At 45.2% G+C, this 12757-nt stretch overlaps 1 protein-coding gene across 1 annotated transcript in view; it reads left to right on the forward strand.

Annotated features, from left to right (window-relative positions):
• The window catches only part of LOC144150145 (uncharacterized), a 28115-nt gene extending 17348 nt beyond the window's left edge, over window positions 1–10767 (forward strand). The window contains exons 5-6 of the mRNA XM_077681980.1: window positions 2707–2978; window positions 10485–10767. Coding sequence (XP_077538106.1) covers window positions 2707–2978; window positions 10485–10558 — 346 coding nt within the window. The 3' untranslated portion in view covers window positions 10559–10767. The remainder of the gene's footprint in view (window positions 1–2706; window positions 2979–10484) is intronic.
• Window positions 10768–12757: the final 1990 nt, after the last annotated feature.

Raw genomic sequence — 12757 nt, forward strand, 5'->3', positions numbered from 1 at the left:
TTCTTTTCTCGGTGTTTAGTGCACACCCGGCTTTAGTGCACGGTATGGTGCTAGTGCAGAAACACTTGGGCTGCTGTGTAGGTATTGGGCCGAAAGGCACAGCGTTCAGTTCCCGAATTTTCAGCCTACCTGTGAAGCTCACCTGGACAGGACCTATGTTACTGCTAATCGATTTCCTGAACTTTGCAACTGCACTGTTAAGCGTATTTTTTTCAGTGCCCGTTACGTAAAATGTGTTGTTGGGCTAGTTGGTGCATTATGAATTACGAAATTGGCGCCAACAGAACATACACAGAAAGGAAGACAAGTCTTCCTTTCAATGTATGTCTAGTTAGCGTGAATTTCGTAATTCATAATCCCATTGCCTCGTTTCTGTGTCCGTAGGCATGTGAAAAAAATTGGGATCTTAAGTTTCAAATGGAGTTATGCCAACATAATTCTAGTCTTCTTTAAAACGAATATTTTTACCGTACCCTGTAGACTTAGACTGATTTGTCTGATTTGCCGATTATTTTGAAAAGAGGGTCTTTTCAACAAGCAGAGTAAAAATTTAGCCGTAGATGCTTGGGCTCTTCTGGCGTAAAACGTCCTCATCCCAATGAAATGTGCGGCATTTTACAAGGTCAAAATTCTAAAAAGTTGAGCGAGGGGTGTATGTTGAGGAGCTCAGTAATGTGAAACCCTGATGGAGCAGAGATCACAGGGAAATACGGAGGGTTTATGTGGTTGCACCCACAGCGATTCTCCTTTAAGGTACAGCCACAAAAAGTTTCTTAAGCGTTGAGGGGGAATCTGCGCTCGTGAAAGAAATCTGCGCTCGTGAAAGACATTCCGCCAATTGAATATGATGTAAGCAGCTATAATGCTACATCTAAAATTCTTCCAGGTATGTATGATTATTCACGACTATTCGACTGCGGCGCTCCAGCTTGCAGAAAGTTTGTCTTTTTTGATGCCTTACCCCAGCTCAGTGAGAACAGGCAATCACGCTTAGGAACAGGAGGAATAGGCAGTCACGCTGAGTGATGTAGAGGACGCTATGACGATGTTAAAAACAGTTATTTCACAGACCCGGATGGTCTTAGTTTTAATTGTTATCAAACATCGTGCACTTGTTCTACTGACAGTCTTTGTGCAAGCATAAAAAGTGGGTGCCCTCCATACTGCTTTCTACGTCGTTCAGACTGTAATGATTCCTGTCAAAGCCCTCACAAAACCCATTTGAAAACTAGAAGGATGCCGTTCCATCTCGGTGCGAGGTGGATTGCAAAATGTTTGTCGAAATTTTGTCACGTATGCTGCAGCTGTAATTAAAAGCCTTATTGGGGCATGTACTATTGGCGTCAAATGAAACATGAACACGAAAAAATGATCAGAACGTGCAAAATTGAAAAATACTGTTCGTAGAGTTCATATAATGCCTTGCTATTGGTATGTTTGCAAATCTACTTCTCCAAACTTTGTTTTTGTAACTGAGCCACGCGTCATTTTGGCTTGCATGGAAAGAAATCGCGCTATTTGTGTGTTCAGGTTCATATATCCATGTTCGCGTTTTATTTGACGCCGGTAGTACATCAGGCATGTGGCATTCTAGGCTGCGGTATCTTGACTAAAAATCATAGCCCTTTCCATATTTGCAACTGTTACGCATAAAATTGGGCAGGTAGAACTGGCAAAAATAGGCTATGTAAAACCGTTTGAAAAGGTTAGACATTATTTTTAGGGGCGAAGCCCCTTAGGAGCTGGGGCTGTGGGCGTCTGCTGTCGTCGTCATCATAATCATCGTCATAATCGCCATCTCATGTAGTCACATCACTAAAATACCAAGAAACCCGTTTACCCCTCGCGCTAGAACGTAACCCATACTAAAAAAAACACCAAAACACTCATTTACGCCTCACGTTGGAGCGCTTTGTAACACGTACTAAAAAATAAAAAAAAAAAAACGCCGGGACACTCGTTAATGCCTCGCGCAAGAGAGCTTCGTGTTTCAAAGGCAAGAGACTTTTATAGCAAAGGTTTACCTCTACCCCCCAACGGTTTCATCTCTGTTGGTAAAAACGCCAAGGCGCCAAGAATACACTTATACACTGCATGCTTCACCCCTCACGAGATTCATGTTAGTGGAGATGGCCCGGGATTTTTTTGTTTTCAGTGCTGGAGCATGCAGGCATTGGGAATGACATACTGTGGCAATAAGCAGTGCAGAATGTCATGCTTGAAATGCGTGATGCTACAGCGCAGAGCAAGCTTGTGAGTTAAATTGCGTGCTCGACATGGTCGTTCACGGAAATTTCATTGCTGGCTGCCTTTATTGGTTAACCCAGGGCATTGTGGTGAGCCTCAATTACAATAGTGCCTTAGAGTGTTGTTTCAAAAAGCATAGCATAGGGCTTCAAGAATGGCCGAAGTTTTGGATGGGAACAAACAGTTGCAAAGGAAAGCATTTTGACTTCGGAGACGTACCCGTACCAAAACAGCTGCCTGCAAGGAAAGCCATTACAGAGTCAGTGGATAATCGTAGAAATAATTGGCGGGTATTTTAACGGTAATTTACGATTATTGTAATGAGAATTTATGCTGGAGAAGGCAAACATAACAAGACAAGTCAACGCTAAATAATCTTATCCCAGCCCTGCAATGATCCCTAATTTCCTGTGTTATGCATGTGCATTTGTTTCACCGAATTCACTTTTCTCACCTCAGGAATACCAAGTTGGATGAACAGCGCGCTAGAAGGCAACAAATACACGAAGAGACGCTTCGTGATGTCGACCAGAACGTACTCCAAATAAGCGAAATCCATGATGCAAGGTTAATGGATATTCAAAAAACGGAGACGCAAGCGTCACGGGTACATGCTGAAATGCTCCAAAGGATGCAAGAGGAAGATAGGCTTCGTGCTGAGCGGCGCGCCCAAAGGCAGCGCGAAACTGAGGAAGAAATTCGGCGGCTGGAAGCAGAACGTCGAAATCCAGGCAAGGACCTTCATCGTTCGTCATTGGAGCATTTCGTGTATTTTGCTCAGCATAACATACGGAGAGTGTGGGTTAGAAGTACGTAAAAGGAATGCATTAAGTAATTAGAAATTATACACCTTTTGCATAACTTTTCATTAGACGTTTGGGGCTTTCAGAGGCCTTATATTTCGGTAAAATAACAATTCATTGCTGTGAGAATTACTACAGTACTTGCTAAATAGTGTGATGTTTGCTCTTGCATATACATCAAGTCACTGGGTTTCATTCTTCTCCAGGAGTCAAAGAAGGGCGAAATAGCGTACCCCGTCCCTCATTAAGAGATCATGATATGCTTCCCCATTTTACTTTTAGCGTACACTAGTGAAGGTCCCGATGATATGCTACTGTCCCCATCCCGAACTAAAATTATTTTTTACTGCAAGCCCTTGCAGTGCATGGGCAGGGAGATTGAAAATTTTGAACGCTTTCGTACTTGTATCTATACGAAACCCGGAAGGGTGGCAGGTCTTTGGAATATAATATATGGTATTCACATAAAAGTTTAGCGGGCGATTTTTTTTTTTGGCAAAACTGAAAACCGCCATACAGTGCTCGGCGTGTCTACGCATGCGTCCGCATACTGCAGAAACACCCCGGCGTTCATCGTCTGCGCCGTTACCACCCAACTCTCCGCTGTGGCGCCCGCAGATATGAATACTCGCCGTGACATAGCGTGGTGATGCTGTACTCTCCCTTGAGAACTCCGCATCACAACGGGAGAATGAAGCCGCAATCACGAAATAAAGCTCGCAAGACACACGGAATGCCTACGCCGCAGTGCAGTTGCCTGCAAACACGGATATAGACATTGGTGCGCCCGAACGTTGCCCATCGTTCAGAATCATTCAGTACAAATTCCAAATAATGCTTCCGAAAAAAATTTGACCCTTGACGCACACGCTGATTTAGATAAAACGGTAGTTTAGCAAGGAGAGCATTATTAGCTGGGAGACTAGCGATATCTATCGGTAACTGACCGAAAAAGAAGGCGCTCACCGAGAGCTGAGATATCTGTGGCCGATACCAAAACACGGAGGTGGTAATCAGGTGATTCGTGCTGACAACTTCAATGGTGTCCTGCCACATGTGTAGGCTGTAGGACGCTGCGCTGAGCAGTACTTGACTTCGCTACTACGGGGCTGACTTTGCAGCCTTTGAGCCACGACCAACTTCTGCTCGCTCGTATGGAAGTTTGGGGTGAATTGCAACACAAGGTTGTTTCACCAATGAACGGAACAATCACACTCTTCGTGCAACCAACGTTAACGTGACACACCCAGGAGTCGCGGCTGCCTGCGCCGCAAACAACTGGTGCATACGACGTTGGCTTAGCAGCGGGGACACGCAGGCACATACATGGCGGTGCACACACATGGTTGCCGGCATGCGTGCCACACCAGTGAATACGACCTAGATATAAGGGCTTTATGGTTGCAGAAATCCAATGATGTCACATTTTAAAAGGAATGTTTAAACGTAATGCATGTCACAACCGTGGCGAATACTGCTAAGCGCATTCTTTAGTGATGCAGTTCATACATAGAAGACCTTTTTTGGCGCAGAGGATACCACCTTGAGAATATTTCAGGCTAAGCGTAGCACATCGCAAACCTAAGGGTGGGGCAGATTCCCATTGAGACGAACTCGAACGGACCTCTAAAATTTGTTCGCATTATCAGAAATTTGTATTAAACGGAGGTATTTTGCATTGCATTTTTTACAAGAGACCAAAAGTGTTGTTTGCCTTAAACATAGAGTTCGTCTTAATCGGAGTGTACTGTAATTGCAAAACATTGCTTTGTTACCCTATGTGCCACTTTCACACGGTCAGCTCCGTTCAGTGGCGGCAGTACATCCCGCAGCTCCAGCCACAGATTATCATACAACCCCCTACATACAAATGCGGCCCTGCAATAGTCAAAGGCCTTGCAGCAGCACAAATTATATCGGCGATGTGTGCAGTTGCAAAAAATATGCTTCTAAAGCAACACGTCTAGGTCATGTTACATTGCAGCTGGTCGCTACAATTAACCAATAACCATACAAGATTTATTTAACATTACTTCCGAATAGTTTGTTTTCGCTTGAAAAAGCTGTTTTTTTGTCAGTGAAGCTGTTGTTGCGGGTCGTAATGTGTGCTGTGTGCAACGTCACAAAAAAATTGGGTCATAGTTACTTCCACCATTTCCTGCATACGTGAGCACGCGCCTCACGAAGAGCGCCCGGCGTCGTCCAGGCTTGCGCGTGGCGCTCGCAAAAAAATATACAAAAAAACAGTTCACGTGCGTCCCAACTTCAAGGGGGAAGCTCAAGACAGCTCGCGCTACAGGCGCCCAGTTCGGGGAGCCGGTTGCCGCCAGTTCTAGCGCGCGCTGACGCATTCCACTTTGGGAGAAATGTGAAAGCGTGCGGACAAAGCTATCCGGGTCCGCCAGTCATGCATGAGGATAGATGGATATGATGGATATGGTAGACGGTATAGATGGATATGAGGATGACTACTACTATAGTGAAAAGCGCGACGGAACATGTCATCATATCCATCTATAGACGGTATAGATAAATATGATGATGACTACTACTATAGTGAAAAGCGTGACGGAACATGTAAAGAAACAATTTCAAACCTAATGCGAAGTGTGGTGGTGTGCCCTTCCGTGCTGACATAGAAAGAAATCATCCAGCATCGCTATGTTTCAAGCCTTGCGTGACTTAGTGCAAGCTTCACCAATTTTTTTTGTGTGTGTTGTACATATATCTGCGGAGATGAATGTCGAGCATTCTGTGGTGAGTGTTTAAGCACCGTTTACGCGCACCGGTGTTTCACCATGTGACAGCGGTGGCGTAATGAAATTGTTTCGTTGTTTCTTTGATGCCCGCTCAAGTGAGTGATAGGAGTGTGCCGTTCAACAGGTAGTTATATGGAACGTGTATTACCAGGATTGGAAATGGTATTACCTCAAGAAAATTATAGAACTAAGCGGCTCAAGCTCGCGAAAAAAAAAAAACGCCGCGACATCTTTCGTCTTGCCGACAATTCCTCCTGGTGCAGTGTTGGATCGCTTACCTAACATAGTGTTGTACACTGTCGACCCATACGTTAATGCACAGAAGGCATGAAAATCATGTTCGTTCTCGTGTGTTGGAATTGCCTTAAAGCGTCCAAGTACGTGATGTGGATTCGTTTGTCTATAGGCTTGGGGTCCCGTTGGTATATTGGCGGGACCACAATGATGTGGTGGCTTTGCAAGTTTCATTTTGTTTTGAGTTATGTTGAGTGTGATATTTTTGTGAAAGTTCTTCCTGGCGTAGCGCCTACTCAGACGCTGTTTTCCCATGGAGGTGGATTAATTGTTACCCCTACTGTGTGTATAGCCACAGTCGACAGCTTTTTGATGACTGGTACATTACCCTCTGCACAGAAAGCGTCCATTGAAGTTGCCGAATATGAGTAGTGGTTGTTTATTTGCGTAATGAATTTGTTTAACGAAAGATTAACGAATAGGTGTTGCTGTTAAGGAATTTTTACATGTGTTGAGCACAAATAGACTCCTGATTCCTCGTTTGGCCGTAGGAATAATTTTCACTAGGACGTGTTTAATTAATGCGATGCCATTGTTGCGCAGTACATGTAGTGCCGGTATGCTTCATTTTATTACCACAGTGATTGATTTTTGTCTGTGCCTGGTACATCGGCACAGAAAACTGCGTACCCTGATAATTTGGCGTACCCCCACCTTCTGGAGGGAAATTGTCTTGTGCTCTTGAATCCTTAGTTTGTAGAAACTGCTGAAGATTTTCTCTTTTGCAGTGCAATCGCTGTTATTTTTGCTGCCTTATGGCATACGCAGTGCTTAATCGCTGTTCTGGGCCATCATTGGTGTGGCGGTTGTTAGGGTTAATTCTTTTACTTGAATCTAATAGAGGCCTGTGTTGGGGAATTTTGAAAGCTTTGATTCTGGCATTATAATTTTCAGCCAACTTTGTGGTCGTGGTGTGGGAGGCTTACTGCATCACTTGGAATTAGTGGTCGGTATCTATGGTGATTTCATACGTAATCGCGTCTTTTCTGATGTCTCCGAAGTTCCAGCATGAAGTAAGGTCTTTGCAAAACAGTGGAAGTTTCGGCCGCTCTGCGTTTCTTGTGTATGTTTTGTGTGATAGGTTGGCAACTGCTGAAGGGGCATTTGCCCTATTCGGGTAGTTTGTGTTTCTGCTGCAGTAGGGTATACAGTTGGGCAAACTGGTCGCAGTTCATATTTGATTACAGCATGAATGAACACTACAAAAAAAGAGGACGGGAAAGGCGAGCGCTTTCTCGCAACTGCATGTTTTATTTGCGAAAAACAAATATAATATAGGCGTGGATATTGTATGCGGGCCCTGTGCAGCACAGAAAAACAAAACCACAGGGTTGCTGCGACTGGAAAGAACAAAAATTACACGAGCAACATCAAATGTTGGGATGTGCGGCGGTATTCGCAACTTCAAAATTTCTACACACTGTTCCTACACATGCTTTCCGAGTACGCCATATTTTTTTCAATTAAAGCCACAGCTGTATGGCTAAAATATGCGTCTCCTTTTCTTGGAACGTGGAATGTCACTAATATCTACCTATTTAGCTGGCCCCTAAGCCGCTGTAAAATACTGTCGCCCTAAAAAGCTGTGCCACTTGCGACAATAAGCTGGCAATTGTGCTTGATGGTTAGCAAAGGCCGACGAAGTGGTCTTGGAGGCGGGTGTTAATGCGACGCCTAGTTAGCTTGGTATATGCATTTCCTCAAGCAACTGGCAACTCGTAAACAACAAGAACTGCACAAGAGACAAATTGCAAGACATAGTTAATGGTGCAACAAAGTGAGCACATGCGTTTCAGTATTTTTTGAATGATCTGAGAAATGTTAGCGTGCGTGGCTCAGGTAAAACAGCATTAATTCAATATCGCTTGGCCACGCGTTTGAAACCTTGAGACAGCTTATGCACGAATGGCGGAACCGCGAACTTTGGATTTGGGAGAAAAGAGGGCGTGTTCATTAGTCGCACAACTGTGGATTTAAGTGACAAACAATGTACTTAGAAAGGACGGGCAGGAAAGGTGTTGCTGTTAAAATGTTCATTGGAGCGTAAAACGGTGCTGTGGGTAGCCTTCCTAGCCCGCAAAACCGCTAGCTGTGGCAGCCACTCTTGCTTGAGACACAAGGTTAGCCATCTCAGGCAGGCAGCTGGTCATCTAGCGCACTCCCACTGCTCTGAGGAAGGCGAAGGGATGGGGTTTGGGTGGTAGGGGCATGCCCAGTCCCGTATCCAGAGCGGGGTTGGGGGTTCGAACCCCTCCCGAAATCGTTTCCAGGCAGCGGATAAGCAATACTTACTGATGCTTTCGGCAAAACTACCCCCTTCCCAAAACCCAGAACCCGCTCCGGAAAAAAATTTTGGCTGCAGCCTATGGTCATGCCCATGCTAGGTGGTATTTGGGGTTGGGGGCTTTGCGAGTTGAGCGCATGACAATTTTCAAGTTGCTAATAATTCTGGTAAGCTTGACGTCGCTCTAATAACATTTATTGTTCGTTTTGGGGTGTAGTGACCCAGTACTTTTCTTTTTTGTTTGTTTGGCTGTTCTGCGCCCTGGCCAAATCCTTTCCACCCACCCACGCAAGCGCGACAAGCCCGTCTCCATCGACGCCAGACTGTGCAACAGTTAATCGGGGATAGGCAGACTCTTCCGTCCCCCTCTCACCTGTTACCCCGGGCAGATGCTTGTCTTATCCGGCAAGCGCAAACGGACAGCCTTCCAACTCCGCACATACTGCATCGACTACAAGGCCATCGCAGCCCTGCGCGGTGCTCCAAGTGCTCTGGCTTTCCCAATACGCCGCATGTTCTTTGGGACTGTTCTGGTTCGCAACCATCACTCGCAATTCATCTTAAATCCCTTACACCTCCTCCCTCTTCTCTCCAAGACTGGCTCGCGCCACCGGAGGGAACAGACCGAGTGGCCTGGTGGCGAGCTTTGGTGGCTCACGTTCGTCAGGTTCTCCCGTCTGTATAGATAATTTTGTTCCTTTCTGAACCCCGGACTTTGGGGGTCTTTTTCTTTGTTTTTTGTATGTCAATAAAGTTTACCAACAACAACAACAAGAGCGACATGCAATTTTCACGCATACCATATATTTGTTTTTGTGAATGAAACATGTAGTTGCTAAGAAGTGCTCGTATTTGTCATTCCTGCACTTTGTTGTGTTGTTTGGCGCTGTAAGCAAATGTGACCTCTTTCTGGTGGTGCAGCTGCTCTCGGCAGGCTTACCGGGAGTTGAACTATCTCTGCCTAGAGGGCCGTATTTCTTGCTAGTAGTGTTTTACGCGTTTTGTTGATTTTAGGAGGCTCGCTATGATGAGATGACGGGGGTACGGTTGTCTGTCTTAATGGTTTTAATCTGCGAGACTGTATACTTTCCGAACTCGCTTTGTTGTTTGAGGTGTTGCTTTCTTGTTTACCTTGGTGTTTGCGTCCCGATTAGGATTACATGGCTAGCGGCCTGTGGCGGAGCCCCTTACTCGGACCGGGTAGGACCTTGATAGCCGATGTTTCCCTGCCGTCATGATGTGGCAGCGATGGGTTTCTGCCGGTGATGTTCTGTTTATGCGGAGAGAGAGAGAGAGAGAGAGAGGACACACACACACACACACACACACACACACACACACACACACACACACACACACACACACACACACACACACACACACACACACACACACACACACACACACACACACACACACACACACACACACACACACACACACACACACACACACACACACACACACACACACACACACACACACACACACACACACAACACACACACACACACACACACACACACACACACACACACACACACACACACACACACACACGCACGCACGCACGCACGCACGCACGCACGCACGCACGCACGCACGCACATATATATATATATATATATATATATATAAAGAGAGAGAGAACAACTTACGCTTAGAAGTAGGGAGGTTTGGGCTTCCTCTGCTGCGTTAGCGAGGAGATTTTGTTTCATGGAGGATCCTCCGGCCATCTGGATAAGGTGTAGCTTGATTAGGTGATCGCAGGTGCGCAGCAGGGTCTCCCAATGCTCTCTACTTCGTTTTTATGGAGGTAGAGGGGTCTTGTTCGGTAGTTTATTCCGGCATTTTCACGTAACGTGCGTGTGGACTACGCAGTGGTCGCGGTGCTTCAATTTATGTGAGCATATTTCTGGATGAGGGTGACTAATTTATCATTGGTTATCGTTATCGGACCTTATTGCTTTTGGGGCCAGGTGTATTGGTACCATTCTGCAGTTGGTAAATGGTGAGTGTTGTACGTTGGGCATGAAATAACATGGTGAATGTCAAGTGTTGCATTTGATTTATTTTTTCGCCACTTTTGCTTTACAGCCAGAGCCATGCAACAGGGCTTCTCGGCGGGGATTAAACTGGCAAAGGAGGTATGGGACACGTTTAAACGCTGAACTCGTGTTCTTGTCGGCACACTCATCCAACAAGGATGGCGGTAAAGACCACCAAATGACTGTTAAATGACCGTATAGATTCTGCTTGACACATGCCTCGATAATAACGTTGGGGCACCTTCACACCAATGAAACAGCCTGTTTTTGGTGTGCACATTTGAAAATGTTACTTCCTTAGTAAATAAAGCGAAATGGCATTCCTTTCCAAACCTACTTTGTAGTGCTGCCAATGCTAGTCACACAAAACTTGCCTTTCGCGTCTCTGGCATGATGCACAGGTAGAACTTCATGCAGACGCCTCACTGGGTGGATTAGTTACTGCTATAGTTCTTGTTCAGTGTGCTTGTTGTATCCACGAGTGTCCTGGTTTGTAACCGTGGTTCATTGTGCTGAGCCGTGCGGGTGCAATTGGCCCGCATTGTCTAAGCCAAAAGCAGTTTCTTGATCGTACAAATTCGTCGCAATTTCTATATATCAAATCGAGATCCCGAACTTATATTGGAAAATTATGTGTACAAAGTTCTCGTAAGAAATATCTTCGAAATACAGCAAAATTAGCTAGAGAACGAACAGTGGCTGTCAAAAAATGACCTTGACAATAAAAGAAGGGGTGTTCGACAGGAAACTAAACGAACCAGCGCTGAAGGTTTTTGTTTCATGCAATGTGTAAATAAAGAAAATGGTTATAAATAAAATTAAGCACTGCTACAGAAGGCTTTAATAAAAGTCGTCCCAACATTGGGATGCCTTCTCGGCTCTACCATGAGTGGAGACGGCAATTTTCGCCAGGAGGGGCATTCATAGTGCGGTGGGAAATATTTTTTTTTGCGTGTCAACAAGCAAGAACAAAGGAATGCCGACCTTATTTAGTTGCTTCTTCAGGCAAAAATTATTTAGCAGAATGCAGAAGCAGTGTATGCTTCCGAACATTGGCAACGGTTCCGTTAAACCCTTTGGCTGCAAAATTTATTGATTTTACCTTGACAACCGTCACTGAAGACTGCACCGGTTGACCTGGACCACAAGCAAGAACAAAGGAATGCCGACCTTATTTAGTTGCTTCTTCAGGCAAACATTTCTTAGCAGAATGCACAGGGGCGAGACCTGGCATTATGCCAAATGACCTGGCCAAAAGTTAACCATGTCATCACCTGTGTTTGTAGCGTGTTTTATTGCATGCCCCCATGTTGCATTTCCCAAGAGTATTTTGTGTTTGCATTTCCGGAGATGTGCTTTCTTTTTCTTCTTGTAACCAAAGTGTATTCTACCCTTCCACTCCTGTAATAGCCAAACAATGGGCTGACGGTATGGATAAATAAATAAAATAAATAAAAGCTGCGCATATTGCGCAGTGTTGATACAAATTTGTTTTCCAGCGCCAGGCGGCTCCAAAAGCTTGAAATTTTCGAAAATTGCGCCAAACTGCTCCAGAACGGTCTGAGAGCCCAGGATTTAACGCTCCGGTAAGTTTCAGTGGTGAAAAAGCTTACTGGCGGCATACTTTTCCAGCATCTTTAATGTGATACTGTTTGTAAAGGTTTAATTGATTGATCATTCAATAAAAAACCCACATAAAATTGTCCCCGAGATAGTTTTTTCGAAAGTTGCAATGTCGGGTTGCACATGTTATATTCTGTGAGGTTTTAAAGTTTCCCATCGAAAAGCTTTGCAAAGTCCTGTAGAAAAAATACTTGTGTACTGAGGTGGCAAACTACTTGTGCAAAGTGATGACGAAACGGCAATTTTAGAAGCACCGTTTGACGGGACGACATTACAGGGCGCCAACATCTTGGTATGGCGAAGATTAGAAAACATGACCGCCGGGTGAAGCAGTTGCTCGTGGTTCAGGCAGAGTGCTATTCGCCGACTTCTACCGTGGTTTTGGTTATTGGGGTGGCTGGGTTCACATTTAGTCGTTTGATCTGTGGCGGGGAGGTGAGCGACAAGAAAGACGGGAGTTTATCATAAACAACGTGGTGCCCGCGACTTCGCCGTGTTTCGGCCTTGAGTGTGAGGCGCGAATTTCGGTCTCATTGGGGTGTTATAAAATGCTGAGTTATTGCAGCCTTTGACAGCGAGGTTGCGAGCGGCGATAATGAAACGACGGACACTGCAGAAGTGGCGGCGCAGGCTACATCGCTGCAAAAATGCCCAAGCAGTGTCCGATAGCGGGACTGGCTATTATTGCACGTTAGTAAT

The sequence above is a fragment of the Haemaphysalis longicornis genome, unplaced genomic scaffold (assembly GCF_048455015.1).
Source record: "Haemaphysalis longicornis isolate Haplotype H1 unplaced genomic scaffold, Haemaphysalis longicornis Haplotype H1 scaffold_8, whole genome shotgun sequence".
Taxonomy (NCBI): Eukaryota; Metazoa; Arthropoda; class Arachnida; order Ixodida; family Ixodidae; genus Haemaphysalis; species Haemaphysalis longicornis.